Below are 18,576 nucleotides of genomic sequence, written 5' to 3'. Positions count from 1 at the left end.
CCAGCCTAAGTCACTGCCTGTCGCTGTGGTTATTGCATGGACAAGGCCTCCCTCTGTCCCTCCACTTCCCTCCCCTGCCCCATACTGTTGCCTTCACCCACCCCAAAGCCTCACCCTTCCCTTCCATAGGGATATGGCCTGAGAAAGGAGGAGCCATTTGATTTTGACTATTGTTGAAATTGAGTAGGGGATTTTGGCTTTGGTTAGGTTTTGGAAGGGAGGATTATCTGAGGCTTGAGGCTTCTGTGATACTGACATCTGGTGTGGAAAGTCATCCTCCCTCACCTAGGTGACTGGGCCTCCAGGTCATCTCCCCCAGCAGCCTCCCTGGATCTGCTCTCCTCTCCCGGCTCACCCCCCACCGCCTCTCGCGCTGTGCCTAGGGTGATCTTTCTAAAGGACAGATCTTGCTTCAGCACCTCCCTGGTTAGAACCCTTCCGTCCAGTGGTTCGTAGTGCTTTGGGGATAACTCACCTTGTCCCTTGGGGTCTGCACAGTGTCCTCCATCTTCTCTCACTTGGCCTTGCCCTCGGGGGCTTCGGTAAGAAGCTTTCCAACCTGGCAGCTGCAGACTCTGTGAGGTTGTATTATTGTTGTAAATGGGCAGGGATTAAATGCATTTGTGGAGTGACTGATTTCAAGTACAACTGCCACCACGGGAGAGGTCTGTGAAAATCACTGGAATTGAAAATGATCATGCTTTGCCCAGAAAGGTTGAGAATCCCCACTCTGATGATACTAGAAGCCTGCTTGCCTCCCCACCCTGTGCCAAGCCATTTCTTGCCTCCTTGCTTTGCCCATACCAGCCTGGAACGTCCCAAGCCTATTCAACTGACTTCCTCCAAAATGTAGTCCCATCTTGATCTCCAGGAAGCAGCCTTCAGATGCCCCCTCCTCCTGGCCACTGCAAATGTGTCCCCCCAGCTGCTGAGCACGCCTAGGTCTGACACACACCACAATATGTTGAAATCATTGGTTTCTGGGTTATTCTTCTCACAGTCCCAGGCAGTGAGCCCTCAGGGACAGGGGCTCCATGGGACTGGTCCCTGGGTCGGAGGCCAGGTCACTAAGCGCATGTCACTCATCTGGACCGCAGCTCCCTGCCTTGTGGTGCAGGCTGTGTTCTCTGCACTGGACTCGTTCTAAAACGGAGCATTTGGTCCTTGCAGCCTGCCTTGTGGTTTATGACTTAGTAGATTGAAAATGACAGTTGTGCTCCATTTTCATTTGGAAAGAAAGAGTGGAAAACCAGAGATTGCACTGATCTGGAGGTAGAGAGAAAACTGTGGAGATCAAAGAAGATATTATGTATTATGAATGTTACATAGATCAAGGCATGTTTGAAATAGGCTTAATTTTCCTCAAATTGGCTTTTGTCTCACAGTTGAGTTCTTGTTGGCAAAGACCAGTTATTATTCATCTTCGTGTCTCTGGAGCCTAGCACGGCGCCTGGTAAAGCATGGTCACTTCACAAATACTTGTCGAATGAATGCATGGGATGAATATGCATTTGGGTGTTTTTAATGCTTGATGATTAGAACATTCTCATGGCTTGTTAACTGTAAGACATAATTTTCATTGTAAGTTCTTTGTGTGTGCAAATGCTTTTTGTGTGGAATGCTTTCCATGCACTGAAAAATGCTTTGTGATAGCAGTTTTGAAAAATTGAGTCATTTTGCCCTGATTGAAGCTGGGTGACCTTGTGCAAATCATTTTAACCCTCTGGGACTTGTGGCCCTCATCTGTAAAATGGGTAGAATATCAGAGTGGACCTCGTGGCCTGAGAGGCTGGTACCCTCATGCTGCATGTAATTCTCACATCCTCCTCTTTGGTGATTGGATACTGACCCTCTCCCCAAGGGTTCCTGCACAGAGCTGGAATTCTCTCTGGTGTCTTTGCATTCCAGTGGGTGGAATGCCTTGTTTCTCAGTAGCAATGAGAAATGTTAATGTGAGGTTATGAAAGCAAGCCAAGAGCCATGGAATAATTAAAACACACACGCACACAAAGAAGGAAAAGCGAGAGGGGGAAACATGCTTAATGGACAAGGGATGAGTAAAACCCAATGGACTGAGAAAACCCCAGAGCTGAACTTCACATGACCCCGCGTGCTGCCTGCAGTTGCGACATCCGCGTGCCCCTTGCACTCCGCCGGCCTCTCAGTGATGTCAGCGGGCCATGGGCGCCACAGGAAGCAGGGGCTGCCATCAGCCTGGTGGAGCGTGCCAGCCCGCTCCTCCTCCACGGCCCACTTCCCACCCACCCGGGTCTCCAGATAACATGAAGCCATAGCTCCCAGGCTCGTCAGCGGGGGAAACCAACTCAGAGCTTCTCAGAAAATAGAACCCTAGCCCATTAGTGATGTCCACGCAGGCAAGAGATGACCAAGAAGAATGTTTGCCTTTTAGGAGTTCTCTGCCTGAAACCAGCGGGTTTCCTTTAGGGATAGGGTGACTGTGCTTGCTGAACACCTCTAGGTCATCAGTGAATGAAATAATTCATTCTGTGCTTGAGTGTCTAAGACCCAGGGGATTTAGGAATAAGTAAGATATTGGCCGTGCCCTTGGAGTTCTATGCTGTTTGGGGGATACGACTCAAACTCACAGACATCTGTGGCTCAAATCAAGGCATATAGATGCAGTGACTCTTGGAACATTCAAGGGAGAATCACCACCTCTGCTGGTGGAGGAAAGGCCAGGAACTGCCCACCTAGTTTTCCCATGACCCCAGCCTGTAGCGGGATATGTCACAAGATTTGGATTTAGAGGAACTTGGGTTTGACAAAACAGAAGTGTATGTATATAAACAGAGAGAGTTGGGAGTGATGGGGGATAGGATGCCGACGGCAGCTCGGTAGTCCCTCCCCCTACGTGACAGTATTGACTTCATAGTGTTGTTGTGAGGCTTGAAGAAGATACAAGAGGGAAGAAGAGCGTTCCTTGCCATGCAGATGCAAGTGCTCATTGTTACTTGTTCTGCCTCTCTGTGTCTGTGACATCCAGCCCTGTGTGGGCTGCCCTGGTTGCAAAGTGGGCCTCCTGCCATTGAGCAGCTATGGTCCAGTGGGCAGGTACACTACAGTCATGGAAGCCTAGTTAAATCATTATATAATAGTTAGCTCTGTATGACCAGTCTTTTCTTTAAAGAAATTCTTCCTTTTGGAATAATTGTAGATACACAGAAAAACTGTACACAGATAATACAGAAGGTTCCAGTGTACCCCTGACCCAGATGTCCGTAATGTTAACATCTTACATTACCATGATACACGTGTCAAAACTAAGAAACAACGTTGGTACATTACTAGTAACACAAGTCCAGACTTTATTCAATAAACTTTTTGAAAAATAATAGCTTCATTGGCATATAATTCATATACCATAAATCTACTCTTTTAAGGTATATGATTTAGTGGTTTTTAGTATATTAATGGGGTTGTGCAACCATCATCACTATCTAATTTTAGAACATTTTCAACACCACAAAAAGAAACCTCATACCCATTAACAGTCACTTCCTACCCATCTCCCTTAGCCCTGGCAACTTAGTCTACTTTCTGGTTCTCTGGATTTGCCTCTTTTGGACATTTCATATAGATGAAATCATACAATTTGTGGACTTTTGTGTTTGACTTCTTTCACTTAACATATTTTCAGGGTTCATCCATTTGTAGCATGTGTCAGTACTTCATTCCTTTTTATGGCCAAATAGTATTCCAATGTATGGATATACCACATTTTGTTTGTCCTTTCTTCAGTTGATAGACATTTGGGTTGTTTTCACTTCTTGGCTATTATGAATAATGCTGCTATGAATATTTGTGTACAAGCTTTTTTTGTGGAAATGTGTTTTCATTTATCTTTAGTAGATACCTAGAAGTGGAATTGTGGGGTCATTTGGTAGCTTTGTTTAACTTTTTGAGAAACTGCCAAATCGTTTTCCAAAGTGGTTGTACCATTTTACAGTCTCACCACCAATGTATGAGGGTTCCAGTTCTTCCCATCCTTGTCAACACTTGTTATTGTCTGTTTTATTTTAGCCATTCTAGTGGATGTGAAGTGGTATCTCATTATAGTTTTGATTTGCATTTCCCTATTGGCTAATGATATTGATCATCTCTCCTTGTGCTTTTTGGCCATTTGTGTTTTTTGTTTGTTTGTTTGTTTTTGAGATTGAGTCTCGCTGGGACGTCCAGGCTGGAGTGCAATGGTGCCATCTCGGCTCACTGCAACCTCTGCTTCCTGGGTTCAAGTGATTCTCCTGCCTCAGCCTCTTGAATCACTGGAATTATGGGTGTGTGCCACCACACCTGGCTAATTTTTGTATTTTTAGTAGAGACAGGGTTTCACCATGATGGCCAGGTTTGTCTCGAACTCCTGACCTCAGATGATCCACCTGCCTCAGCCTCCCAAAGTGTTGGGATTATGGGCATAGCCACTGCACCTGGCCTTCCATTTGTATATCTTGTTTGGAGGAACATCTACAAATCCTTTAGCCATTTCTTTTTTTTTCTTTCCTTTTTTTTTTTTTTTTTGAGACAGAGTTTTGCTCTTGTTGCCCAGGCTGGAGTGCAATGGTGCCATCTCAGCTCACTGCAACCTCCACCACCTGGGTTCAAGCAATTCTCCTGCCTTAGCCTCCCAAGTAGCTGGGATTACAGGTGCCTGCCACCACTCCTGGCTAATTTTTTGTATTTTTTTTTTTTAGTAGAGGTGAGGTTTCACCGTGTTGGTCAGGCTGGTCTTGAACTCCTGACCTCAGGTGATCCACACGCCTTGGCCTCCCAAAGTGCTGGGATGACAGGCGTGAGCCACCATGCTCGGCTAGCCATTTCTAATTGGGTTGTCTTTCTACTGTTGAATTATAAGAGTTCCTTATATATTCTGGATATAAGTTCCTTTATCAGATATATGGTTTGCAAATATTTTCTTCCATTTTATTTCTTTCAATTCTGTGGGTTGTTTTTTCACTCTCTTGATGGTGTCTTTTGAAGCACAAAAGTTTTTAATTCTGATGAAGCTAAATTTGTTTTACTTTTGTCACTTTCGCTTTTTGTGTTGTATCTAAGAAACTGTTGCTTAATCCAAGGTCACAAAAATTTACTCCCTTGCATTCTTCTAAGAGTTTTATAATTTTAGCTCTTACATTTAGGTCTTTGATCCATCTTGACCTGATTTTTGTATAAGATGTGAGGTAGGGGTCCAACTTCATTCTTTTGCATGTGAATATCCAGATTTCCATGCACTGTTTGTTGAGAAGAATGTGCTTTCCCCAGTGACTTGTCTTGGCACCCTTGTAGAAAATCATTTGACTGTAAATGTAAGGGTTTCTTTTTGGACTCTTAAGATTCTCTTCTATTGATCCATACATCTATCCTCATGACAGTCTTGACTACTATAGCTTTGTGGTATTAATCAACTTTTAAAATATATATATATGTATATATATATGTATTTTTTTTTGAGACAGAGTCTCGCTCTGTCACCCAGGCTGGAGTGCAGTGGTGCCATCTTGGCTCACTGCAAGCTCCGCCTCCCGGGTTCACATCATTCTCCTGCCTCAGCAGCCTCCCGAGTAGCTGGGACTACAGGCTCCTGCCACCACGCCCGGCCAATTTTTTTTTTTGTATTTTTAGTAGAGACGAGGTTTCACTGTGTTAGCCAGGATGGTCTCGATCTCCTGACCTCGTGATCCGCCCATCTGGGCCTCCCAAAGTGCTGGGATTACAGGCATGAGCCACCACGCCCGGCCTTAAAATATATTTTGCAAAGTCTACATTGTTCAGAAAAAGAATCTGTGGTAACTCTCAGAAATCCAATAATTACAATAGTAAATCCAGTAAATACAAATAAAGATAGACAAGGAAATTAGGGGAGAAGACAAGAAAATAGAAAAATAAGATGACATCAGAGTTAATGTTAGTACACAGTATTATATGTTGTAAGGTTTGTGAGATTGTTGGAAGTAGCCTGCACATTTGGCTTTGAGCTTTCTAGCAGCCAGGGGTAAAATGGAAATGTGACTAATGACAAGATTAACATAGATGTCTGAAAGATTGTTTAAAAAAATGTCCCTGCCTCCAATATTTTCAGGGACTGAAATAAAGCATATTTCTCCCGTAGATCCTAGGAACCTGAGCTTCTAACCCACAGGATCATTTCCTTTGTGTTAGTTCTTTCCCTTTAGCCCAATAGCTCTTTGAGGATAGTAACTGTGTCTTATTTCCCTCACATCTCCCTGTAGTGCTTAGGACAGAGCATGGGAGATGCTTACAAAATCTTGACTGAATTCTTTTTCAAATTGAGAATGTTTATTACATTCTTTGGCAGCATTTCTGCCACCAGGTTGAGGTTAGTTGGGACCAATTTGGCGGTGGAGAAGTGGCAGGGGCTGCCCTCCTGGCTGCATTTTAGAAGTGTTTTCTTGCATCGTGCTTCCTGAGTGCTGGCTAAGCAGTGGAAACATCGGGCAGGTGGGGTTGTGTGCCCTTGCCCTGAGAGATGGCGGTCACTTTGGAGTGAAGGTAAGCAGCATTGCTTCACTCGTGTGGAACCCACCCTCCTTCCCACCTCCTCAGCACTGGAGGGTCCTCTCTCTCACTCCCTCCCTCTGACATGCCTTTGAGACTGCCTGCCCGATGGAAACATCCAGCATGTATGAGGGAGGTCCTGGCCGAAACTGAACAGCTTCTCATGGAATTGGGCCCCTCATCACCTACGGTTATGCGTGGTGCAGAGATGGCCACTCTGCAAAGAGGCCCACCCAGATAGCTCCCTCACCGGGGGCAAGGAACAAGCCACCTTCAACTGATTACATGTCATATTGGGTGGACCTCTTCGTCCCACACCCAATAAAGGGCTTTACCATTTTTCAGTAGCATCCTTTCTTAAGAGAAACGAAAAATATATTTGAATACCAATCTTTAAAGGGGTAGTTGTCATTACTTCACAGTTGACAGATGGGGAAATGGAGGCTCAGGGTGCGTTACCTGCCTGCTCTAAGTCATATGGTGAGTGGGATGCGAAGACCTGACTCCAACCCAGAGAATCTTGACTTTGACTTCATCCTCCCCTCCTTCCACCCGCCAGCACCCAGTCTTTATGTAAATTTAGGGGGCTTAAGAGGCCATTCTTTCTATTTTGGGCACCTTCAAACAGGTAAGCACAGTTTTCTTTGAAGTTACCTCTGCCTCCATGTGGGAGACTATCAACAAACAGCTCCCCCTTCCCCCTCCAAAACACTCTCTGCACAGTCACCCCGAGGCCAGGAGCAGCCTTGCAATATGCCACACATCTTGTTACTGCCTGTGGCTTTTCACACCTCCTGTCTCAAATATTGGAGCTTTTTTTGGCTACAGCCTTGTGATGAAGGCAATGTGGGTGCTGTTGACCCTATCTTACCCATATGGACACTGCATCATCTAGGGTCACCCTGTTGGTTGGGATCTGGAGTAAGCCCAGAGGCCAGGATTCTGACTTCTGGTCCAGTGCTCTGCCCTAGCCCTTAAGCAAATGTGTATCAAGTTGCACTGACAATCTTTGAATTCCTGGAACTCATGCCATGAGCACTTCCAGGAGCACCTTAGCACTTCATTACAAAGATGATGAGACCGTAGGAAAGTCTTTTTTTTTTCCCACGGAAGCAGAATCTCACCCACACCCGCAGATTTTGTTGTGTCCCTTCAGCACTGAGCTGTGTTCTCAGAACAGAACAGGTAGAATAGAGTCAAAATGCAAACAGAATGGCCTCCCTCCACAGTCTGCTTTGATGGAAATGTGATGCCAAACAAACAGAAAAGTTGTTTTGGCTCCATCTCTGAGGTCATTTAGTTGCTATTTCCATCTACTTTGAATCCACATCTGCTGTGTGCTCAGAGCTGTGCTGGTTGCCAAAGAATCCAACAAGAAAAAGGCATGGCCCCCTTTGGGGCGCTTAGGTCCTATCTCGCAGTGCCCCAAGCCCAGGTGAGAGATATATGCCCTCTGGGCCGTGATTTCCTCATCAGTAAAGCAAGGAAGATAATGTCTGGTTAACCACCCTCCTGGAGTCATGGCAAGGCTGATATAGATTCAGTGGCATTAACTCATTTGTTCATTCAGCACATTTTACTGGCAACTTATGCTGTGCTGGGCTCCAGATATAGTAGTGAGCAAAGAGGAAGCACTCACAAGGGTAACACTACAAATGCTAGGAGTCATGCATGAGAAGTCCAGGGAGCCTGGTTCCATTTGAGCAAGGGGTGGTGGTCTGGGAAGGTTCCCCTGAGGAAAAGACATTGGAGCCAAGACCAAAGGGTGAGTAGGAGTAATCAGAAGAGCATGTCTGTCATCTCTGGACTTCTGTAGAGAGACTTCTGTAACCACTGTACCCTCTGGAAGTGGGTACAGAAGTCCAGAGATGAGAGAGATAGTTAACAACAGAGAGAAATCTACCCGAAGGACTTTGTACATTTCTCTAACATCTCCTGTTCAGTTTATCTCAGCTGGCCTTTGCTGAGCACCTGTTAGTTGCCTTGTGCATCCCTGGGTGATGGATTATGGAGATGGCAGTGGTTGAAACCGTCTGAGAGCAGCTCCCAGATAAACCAGCGCACCGTGGTTGATGGGCTGCCTCCAGGTAGAGAGTGAGGCCCTCCAAGCACGGCCTGGCCATCCACATCTTCACATTTGCAGTGCCTAGCACACAGTGGACAAAAGGGATCACTGGACACGTTGTTCTAGGATGCAGATTCGTACCAGGCCTTCGAGGCTTGTAGAAATCTTCCCTAAAACTGATCATGTGGCCTCCGGTAAGGAATCTAAGCTTTTGAATCTTGGATCCATCTCGGGCACAGGGATAATGGTGGCGCCCATCTCACAGGGTGTGTGGACGTTGTCTGAATAATGACTGATGTGCTGAGCAAGTACCTGGCTGGAGAAGCATGTGGTAAAGGGGAGGAGCTGTGATTATTATGGGTATCATTCCTAGTGGTTCTGCAATTAGTCTTGACAGTAAGTGCCGCAGGACTTCAGACAAGGAGAGGCTACAGGTGTGGAAGTGCTCCTCAGAGCCTGTGGGACCTAGATGGGCACAGTGAAGGAGAGTCTTAGGTGGCAGCAAGAAAACTGAGCATCAGGAAAGGAGCAAGACCCTTGGTGATGGGAGTGTCTGTTCTGCATGGAGGATAGATGACTTCTCAGCCATTGGGAAACCAGCTAACCAGCTTTCTGCTTGATGGTTATAGAAAAATCCCATGATTAGTGACAATGGCATGTCAAGTTTGAAGAGCAAAGGTCAGGAGGTGAGAAAGCAGATAAATGCAGTATTTATCTTGAAAGAAGTTGTCAACTACTTGGAAATCCCCAAGCTTACTTCCTCCAGGAAGCCATTCTGGACTACTTCACCCAGTTCTCATAGCTCCCAGGCCCTCCATCTTCCCAGCACTGAAACACACACTGAAAAGGGCGTTTTTCTGAATATGTCTCTGCCTCTCCTTTTGGAGGGGTGTGGCTCCTTGAGGTCTGGGGTCATGGCTGGCGTGTTTGGTGGAGTAGCTAGAAAGAGTAATAATCCTTTTTGAATGCACAACATTTACAGAGGCCTCACAGGCTGAAAATGCTAATTAGGATACACAATCGGGTCTTTTGACCTCAAATCCGGGCATTTTCCCACCTTGTGGGCCTCACTCAAATGATGACCCCAGGTTCTATCTGTGATGAATGAGCAGGCGTGGTTTTGTTCTGTTAGGATATGACGGTAGAAGAGAGCTGGTTGTCAGAACCAGCAGTGGCTTCAGATCTTGAAAGTCCAACTCCTTCATTTTACAGAGGAGGAAACCTGTGCCCCAAAGCAGGTCCCCCCCCAAGTTCCAGCCCAGTGCCACCCCACTGCACAGAGCAGCTGTCTCCTTTTGATCATGAGGAAGCCACCAGGTCCCTGGTGGAGTTCAGCAGATGTGCCGGGTATGCGACTCTGGTGGGTGTGAGGATGTTTCCTTTCCTGCTGGGAAGTCCTCCAAGCTCTTGTGAAAGAGATGTGGTTTGTCGAGCATGTTTTTTCAAACTTTCTTTATAGAGAGCTGTTGTTAGCTTAAAAATGCCTGGAAACATGATCAAGTGTAATGTTTTAATGATAACATAGAAGCGCATAATACTAAGTACATGTAATGAGAATGTATAGAACTCTCTAGTAAGAGTCTGAAATTTGGCCAGGTGCGGTGGCTCATGCCTGTAATCCCAGCACTTTGGGAGGCCGAGGTGGGTGGATCACCTGAGGTCAGGAGTTCAAGACCAGCCTGGCCAATGTGGCAAAACCCCATCTCTGCCAAAAATACAAAAATTAGCCGGGCGTGGTGACGGGTGCCTGTAATCCCAGCTACTCAGGAGGCTAAGGCAGGAGAATTGCTTGAACCATGGAGGTGGAGGTTGCAGTGGGCCAAGATCGCGCCGTTGCATTCCAGCCTGGGCAACAGAGCAAGACAACGTCTCAAAAAATAAAAGAGTCTGAAATTCTTTCTTTCAACATGCTTGTGTTGGGTGCTGCCTGGCACAGCAGTTGGTGCCCACTAACTCACAGCGTCGGGGAAGATAGGCACGGAACAAGTCATTTGGTATGGTCCCTGCAGTGGGGGAGCCCAGTGAGGGCCTGTCCAGCCCAGCTGAGAGGAGACTGAGAGAAGGCTAGGTGGCATAAGTGAAGATATGGATAGCGCTTTCCTCTTCAGAGTGTTTATTAGCAGGGTTAGATAAAACAGATCTTATGTATTTTCCTGCTACTAAATAGAAGTTCTTGTTTTGTTTGATTTCTGGTGGTCTTTGATATTTTCCAAAAAGATAATAACTCATTGTTGAGTGAGATCAGGACTGGGGCCAGCAGACTTGGGTCCAAAGGTGTGTCATTTTTATACCAGACTAGAATCGGGTGAGGGGAGATGTAAAGAGATCACTATTGTCACAGAAAGTGCTGGAAAGAGCTCTGCTTTGAAAAAATGCCTTTCTCTAGGAGGTTTTCATCCAACATGGGAACACAAAACACCAGCTTAAAATAGCTAGGTAAGGCTTCACGGTCTCTCAATGTGATGTAGGGGTCCTGAGTCGTAAACATCCCATTGTGCAGGATAAAATGCTGGTTTCTGAGCTGTCTTTCAAGACACAACCCAAATGCTGTCTTCCCTATGGTGCCTTCCTTGGGAACCCCAGCCAGGTGAGGTCTGCCTTTTCTCTGACGTTGCCTAACTTTTCCTCTTTGTGTCCCTTGAGCTCGGGGACATGCATCCCCTGTTGTACCTAGCACAGAATCATGCACAAGCAGGTCCTTGTTAACTGTTGGTGTGTACTAGCAAACATTTATGGAGCACCTATTATAAGGCGCACAGGCCAAGGAGCTGGATAGATGAGCGTGGAGTTTGGGGGAGAGGTCTGAGCTGAGATATACATTTGTGAGTCATCATTGTATGGATGAGGCCGCGCTGGGGAGGATATGAGGGTAGAATGAGAAGGTCCAGACCTGCACCTGAAGAATAGCCCCATTTAGGGAATTCAGGGAGAGACAGAGGAAAAGCAAGATGGTGCACAGTGGACATTGAAGGTGAGTGACGAGACCCTTCAGTGAGAGGAAAGGAGCAGCAGTGCTAGATGTTACAGAGAACCCAGAATGGTAAGGCCTGAAAACCATGTGTTTTAGATTCTGTAACCTAGAGACCACTAGGTGACCTTAGCAAGGGCAGTCACAATGGAGTGCTGGGGCTGAAGCCCATTGCAGGGAGGCCTGTAGTCAATGGGAGGTGGGCGGTAGACACAGAGGGCTGGGTTATTCTTGCCACACAGCTGTGCTGGGGCCATGGCGGGGGCGGGAGTGCCACAGAGTGGGAGCCAGAGAGGGACCTGGGTAAGGGCTGACCGTGGGTGGGGAGTGCATGGAGTGCTTTCATGGGCCAAGTGAGTGGAACTGTCTATGAAGCAGATGGATGGAACCCTGGCTGAATGATCTCAGACTTGCCAAAGACATCCATAAAATTGAGACCCGCACACACTCGGGAATGGGAAAAATGAATTATTTTGTAAGAAGCTTATAGTCCAAAGGTAGAATTGCCTAAGAGAGCTTCTGAAAGGAAAAGGTCATGGTAAGTTGGTATTTTTAAAGTGAAATAACATAGGTCGGATTTTTCTAGTAACTTCAAGGGGTAAAGACTTTGGATTTTTTTTTTTTTTTTTTTTTTGAGACAGAGTCTCGCTTTGTCACCCAAGCTGGAGTGCAGTGGTGCCATCACAGCTCACTGCAGCCTTGACCTCCCAGGCTCAAGCAGTCCTCCTGCCTCAGCCCCTCAAGTAGCTGGGATTATAGGCACACGCTACCACGCCTGGCTAATTTTTGTATATTTTGTAGAGGTGGGGTTTTGCCGTGTTGCCCAGGCTGGTCTCAAACTCCTGAGCTCGAGATCTGCCCACCTTGGCCTCCCAAAGTGCTGGGATTAAAGGCGTGAGCCACTGTCCCTGGCCGAGACTCCGAGTTTAGTAAGCCTCTTGCAACTCACTAGGAGTGGGTTTCTAGGACCTCCCCACTTTCTTGCTTGCTGTTTCTTTTGCTAGCCATAAGTCCCTGGAGTACACTGGGTACTTTATGGGAGAAAGAGGAACAGTGTGGGACAGACTTTGCCCTGAGCTGCTTAATGTGATGTGGGGAACAGAGGTGATAAGAGCCTGTGGCAGCTCAGGCAGCCCTGCCATGACCTGGAGTTGGGGAGGGGTATCAAGGATAACAAGTCTTATACACATGCCATGCTGCTTCTTTGGATCAATACATGGATAATTTTGAAACCCCCTCTATGTATCAAACTCACTTTGGAGATGTAAGGCATGGCCTCTGTCCTGGTGACAGTATCTGAGTGGGAGGCCTGGTAAAATGTCTGTGTTTAGGATGATGAACGCCATAATCTAAGACTGCTAAGTGCTGTGGGGTGGTCTAGAAGGGCAGATGGGCTGGCTGCGAGGAGGGCAGAGGCACTGTGCAATGGTGTTGCCTGGGAACACTCCGTGGAGAGTGTGGGAATCTCACCCTGGCCCTACCCCTTTATCTTATAGGTAAGAAATTGGGCCTGGGAAAGGGAAGGGGATTTTTCAAGCTTCATGGCCGCTCCAGGACTTGAACTAAGACTTTCCTTTAGAGCAAGCTTGTCCACCCTCTGGCCTGTGGGCCGCGTGCAGCCCAGGACAGCTTTGAATGCAGCCCAACATAAATTCATAAACTTTCTTAAAACATTATAAGATTTTTTTTTTTTTTGCGATTATTTTTTAGCTCATCAGTTATCATTAGTTAGCGTATTTTATGTGTGGTCCAAGACCACTCTTCTTCCATCGTGGCCCAGGGAAGCCGAAAGACCGGACACCCCTGCTTAAAGAAAGTGCATTTTCTGTTATAAAGGGACCTTGAATCCTCATCTAATATGCTGGGAGTTTGTCTTGCATGTTTTCAGGCAGGACATGATTATATCTGTAACATAATAATATGTAAGAATGTGCACTTCTTAGCCTTTGCAGAGAGGCGGGAGGCCTGTTTCCTGCAGCCCCCGCCCCGTCCTGGCTGAGGGGTGGGAGGCAGCTTGCTGGCCAGCCCCGCTGAGTCACCCTCCGGCGTGGAGCCCGGTGGGGATTTCCACGCGGCCCCAGTGTTCTCTTCTCCTCGTTTCCTGTTGGGCTGTGACGCAGGCTGACTGCCAGCGGGTGCCGGTGGGCACTCCCGACACAGGCCACTGCCAGCCGGCCTTGTGGGTCCTGAGGGCATCGTGGGTGGCTCTCCCCCCACGAGTGACTGTGCCTGGCAGGGTGTGCCCCACATCTCAGTTGCACTCCATTCTGGGTGGGCAGCTCCCAGAGGCCCCGGGGAGGGCTGCCTGGGAGGACGGGAGGTTTTGTTGAAGAGAGAGCTTGCTCTTGGGGCAGTTTGTACTGGGCATTTAGGGTTATAAAAACCTAGATTTGCTGAAAACGGCTCTCTTTTATCTTCTGACAAGAACATTTGTGAAGAAAACAAAACAGACCTTCAGCCATTTAGTCTATACACTGGGAGAATGGTTTCTACAGTATGCCTGATTTCTCTGGGTCTTTCTAACACATCCATGTATGTGCTTGTCAGTTTCTAGTGCCTCCATTTCTTGATATGAGGATATTTTGCTTAAAAAAAAAATCTCTACTGATAGGACCTCTGCATATTCATGCATGTTTTTCCTCCAGAACTTTATGTCCCACTACTGTGCTAGGCAGTTTACAAATGTCATCTGATTTCATTCCTGCCACTACAGTCTAAGGCTGTGTTGTCTGATACCTATCCACCACCCTCATGTGGCTATTTAAATGTTGGGTCATTAAAATTAAATACAATTACAAATGCTGTCCCTCAGTCACACCAGCCGCATTTCAAGTGTGCAGGTAGGCTAGTGGCCACCAAATCAGCTCATATAGAGCAGCACGTTTTCATCACCACCAAAAATTCTATTGGGTAGCACTGGTCTAAGGTCCAGACATAGGTCCCCATTTTGTAGATGAGGAAGCTGAGTCCTACAGAGGTTAAGTTGACTTGACCACTTAGAAGAATGAACAAATGAAACCTTTTCATTTTACACATGAGGAAACTGAAGGTTATATACTCCCCTTTCCTTCTTAGAAAAGAGAAATTGATCTGTAGGCTTCAGGGACTCTTCAGCTAGCCAGGGGGTGCTGTGTGAGTCAGCTCTTTTGCTGTTCCCCCTAGACCCTGTCAGCTGTGAGTGGCTGGTTTCTCTTGGTTTCCTCACCAGAGTTTGGGAATGAGCAAGTCAGGACTGCTTTCCGCACGGTAATCCTTTGGCCCATTTCCTATCGGGGGATTTATGGAGCTGGTGATCTCTTGGGTTTTTTGGCCATTTGTTAGAGCCAAAAGAGGTCACAGGAAATGATATACTAGTTTCATTGCCCAAAATACTGAGGTCCAGAGAGGTGAGGGGATGCTGAGGGTCATGCATCTAGCTAAGAGCTTAGCTGGCTCTTAAACTTGTTTTCAAGCCAGGACTTACCTGATTTTCTTAGGAAAGTAATCACTCCATGGACAAGGATAGGTTTTTTTCACAGAGCAGTGATGTTCCCTGTGGTCCCTATGTAGGGTGGTAAGGAATAGGGCTTTGGGATCCTACAGACCAGGGTTCAAATCCTGGCCCTACCACTTGTAAGTTATGGGACTTCAAACAAGGACTTAAACATTCTAAGTCCTCAGTTTCTTCATCTGTAAAACAGGGATAAAATATCTCAGTGAATTTGTTTTAAATACTTGCGTCCGGGCATGGTGGCTCATGCATGTAATCTCAATACTTTGGGAGGCTGAGGTGGCAGGATCACTTGAGGCCAGAAGTTTGAGACCAGACTGGCCAGCATAACAAGAACATAACAAGATCTCATCTCTACAAAAAATTAAAAATATTAGCTGGGCATGGTGGTGTGAGCCTGTGGTCTCAGCTACTCGGGAGGCTGCAGCGTAGGGTTGCTTGAGCCAGGAGTTAAAGTCTGCAGTGAACTATGATCACGCCACTGCACTGTAGCCTGGGCAACAGAGTGAGACCCTGTCTCAAAAAAAAAAAAAAAAATCAGCTGGGCACGGTGGCTCATGCCTGTAATCCCAGCACTTTGGGAGGCCGAGGCGGGCGAATCACCTGAGGTCAGGAGTTCGAGACCACCTAGCTAACATGGTGAAATCCCGTTTCTACTGAAAATACAAAAAAATTAGTCGGGTGTGGTGGCACACGCCTGTAATCCCAGCTACTCGGGAGGCTGAGGCAGGAGAATCACTTGAACCCAGGAGGAGGAGGTTGCAGTGAGCCAAGATTGCGCCATTGCACTCCAGCTTGGGCAACAAGAGCGAAACTCCGTCTCAAAAAAAAAAGGAAAAAAAAATTCTAACATGTTTGAGATTGACTGCAATTCCTAGCATATTACAAGTGTTAGTAAATGGTAGCCATTAATATTATGAGCTTATCATCACCTTCTCCCAGCATTCTAATTTTATAGTATAGAATCCAGTACATAGGAGGCACTCAGATAGACGGGATGACCCAAAATTGGAGACAGGACAAACTTGCTTTGAAATATCTTTTTTTGACATTTCCAAAGAATATACTCAATGTTTTTCTGCAACCCTTTGCCTTCTTTTCAGGTGAAGGACCTCTGCATTTAAAGCAGCGGGTTCAACTGCTAACCTGAAAAGCTATAATAAAACATCCCAGAGTATCCAAAAAGCCTGGAAACAAAGGGAAGATAGTGTGTCCTGCTTTCCAACTTTTGGATATGCTGTAGAATAGACTGAAACAAATCACTGGAAAATAGGTTGTTGTCGATTTTATTTAGAAGCTTTTGTTCCTTTGGATTTTCGTTTTTTATTTTTGAGACAGAGTCTCCCTCTGTCACCCAGGCTGGAGTGCCGTGGTGCGATCATAGCTTGCTGCAGCCTCAAACTCCTGGGCTCAGATGATCCTCTAGCCTTGACCTCCTGATTAGCTGGGACTACAGAAGCAGGCCACCACATCTGGCTAATTTTTGTATTTTTCTGTAGAGATGAGGTCTTGCTATGATGGACAGGCTGGTCTTGAACTCCTGGCCTCAAGTGATCCTCCCGCCTCAGCTTCCTGAAGTGGTAAGATTACAGGCATATGCCACCACACCCAGCTTTTTTGTTCCTTTGAAAGAAGTCATTGCTAATGATTGCCCTGGGGTGTCTAGATGACTCGGCCAGCCGTCCCCCTCTGCAGTTTACACAGCTTGTGGATCTCCACAGTGAGAATTAACGTCACAATCTGGGCCCAAGAGGCTGAAGGATTGTCAGTCTTTAGAAAAAAAAAAATCTATTATCTTTAGAGAAGATGGACTTGTTGAGGAAGAAGAGTAGACAAATATTTTCTGGAAATATTTTCAAAGGGAATTAGAAAACGAAAAAGATTTTGGTTGTCCTTTGGTGAATGAGCATATTCATCAGCAGAATGCCTCATTACCATGTAACACAGCTGACCAAGGCCTCATCTGAGACTGTTTGAATAGAAATTAAACAGGGCTGACAGTGAAGTTTCTGCTTTTAATTAGCTTTCAAAGGTACACCTCTACCTGTGATGTTGAAGCATCTTGAAAAACCTCACTGCTTTGTGCCTGAATGAGGGGCATCTAGAGGGCTTGGAAGAGAAGATGTGGCACGGGGCAGCCAGGGAGAGGCTGGTGGCCAGAAGATGGACCTGACCTTGGTGAATTTACCTGGCATCTGAGCCTGGCCTGAACAATTCAGAAACCTCATTTCATCAGTCTTGGAGTCAGGGCTCCTGTCTCTTAGCAAAAAGCTAAAGCATACATCAAGCATATTTATTGACAAGTGTAACCACTGTGAGGTTATAACCAGGGCGCTGTCTGCTTATGGGCACCCTACCTGACCAGCCAAATGGTCAGAGGGCTGGGTGGGTCGGGGAAAGGGAGGCAGGGAGTCATGGGAAGCAGTTGTGTTGAATGGCTACAGGCCCTGGTGGCTGGGTGCATCCCCGTATGCCATCCAGGCCCACCCACTACTGGGCCGGCCCTTCCCCTCTGGACAGTTCTTGCTTGGGCACTGGCTGGGTTTGCTGCTGAACCTCCTGGCCTGGCAGCTCTGGTTGCTGATCCACTCGCTTCTTTCTTTATAGAGATTAAGAGTGGCTCCAGTGTGTGTACGGAGAGCCTCTTTGAAGCGCTGCTGCCTTTCTGTGCCTAGATCCACGATCTTCTCTCCGGGATCACCCTGTAGGATATTTGCTTTCCACCTTCTCCAGTCCCAGTGAATGCATGAACCTCTGTCCTCATTGTTACTGGCTGAGCCAGATGTCAGTCCTGTGACCTGGCCTCAGGACCACTCTTGTAGCCCACTGTGGGTGGATGAAGCCAGTGGGAACAGAATGATAGGAGTTAACCACTTTTTAGGCGTTATTGGGCCTTTTCACTTTAATAGCTTAACAGAGACATCTGTGATGGCTTGCATCCAGAGTGCGTGGTGTTTATTTTTGATTTGAAATATGAAAAGCATTTTTTTTAAGACAACTGACTCCTCTGAGTCATGCCCAGGGGAGCAAACGGCCTGAAATATGAGCTTGTGCTTGCTGGAGGAGGATGACAGAGGAGCCTGCTGCTGAGTTCACTGGTGCTGGGGTTAGGTCACTGCTGGGCTGAAGCACACTGACCATAAGAGCAACATGTGGGCAAGAGCCGCGGCACTGGGGTAATTTATTGCCGCCGCTCGCTTCACCAGGAACCCCACACGCTGGGTTCCCACAGGATGGGACAATTGCATGGAAACCCACACTTGGGCCTGTGTTGAGCAACCACTCTTGAGTAAGAGTTATCTTATTTGGCAGGGTGGGTTAGGTGTGGGGTATTTGTCACTGAGAAGCAGAAACTGTATGCTTGACACACAGTCCCTGAGTCCTTAGGGAATTGAGTAGTTTTCTTCTTTTCTTTTCTGGGTTCATCTTACCAGCAGTTGTGTTTGAGAATGTGCACAGCTCACCTTCGTTCAGCCCTTTACAGTTTACCTCCACAGCCTTCTTTGCGTCTTGGCACCATCT

At 46.8% G+C, this 18,576-nt stretch overlaps 1 protein-coding gene across 9 annotated transcripts in view; it reads left to right on the top strand.

The window, feature by feature from the left end:
• The window catches only part of SMAD3 (SMAD family member 3), a 124,631-nt gene that overhangs the window by 41,879 nt on the left and 64,176 nt on the right, over window positions 1–18,576 (top strand). Inside the window, exon 1 of one of the 9 annotated variants that reach the window (XM_063638824.1) lies at window positions 11,122–11,183. The exons of 7 other annotated variants lie outside the window; for them this stretch is intronic. In XM_063638824.1, the coding sequence (XP_063494894.1) occupies window positions 11,155–11,183 (29 nt within the window). In that variant the 5' untranslated portion in view covers window positions 11,122–11,154. Of the gene's footprint in view, window positions 1–11,121; window positions 11,184–11,852; window positions 12,103–18,576 lie in introns of those variants that run through there. One more of the 9 variants, XM_055278036.2, reaches the window with a different exon arrangement.

This window comes from Symphalangus syndactylus, chromosome 5 (assembly GCF_028878055.3).
Source record: "Symphalangus syndactylus isolate Jambi chromosome 5, NHGRI_mSymSyn1-v2.1_pri, whole genome shotgun sequence".
Lineage (NCBI taxonomy): Eukaryota > Metazoa > Chordata > Mammalia > Primates > Hylobatidae > Symphalangus > Symphalangus syndactylus.
This window is presented reverse-complemented; position numbering and strand designations above follow the sequence as displayed.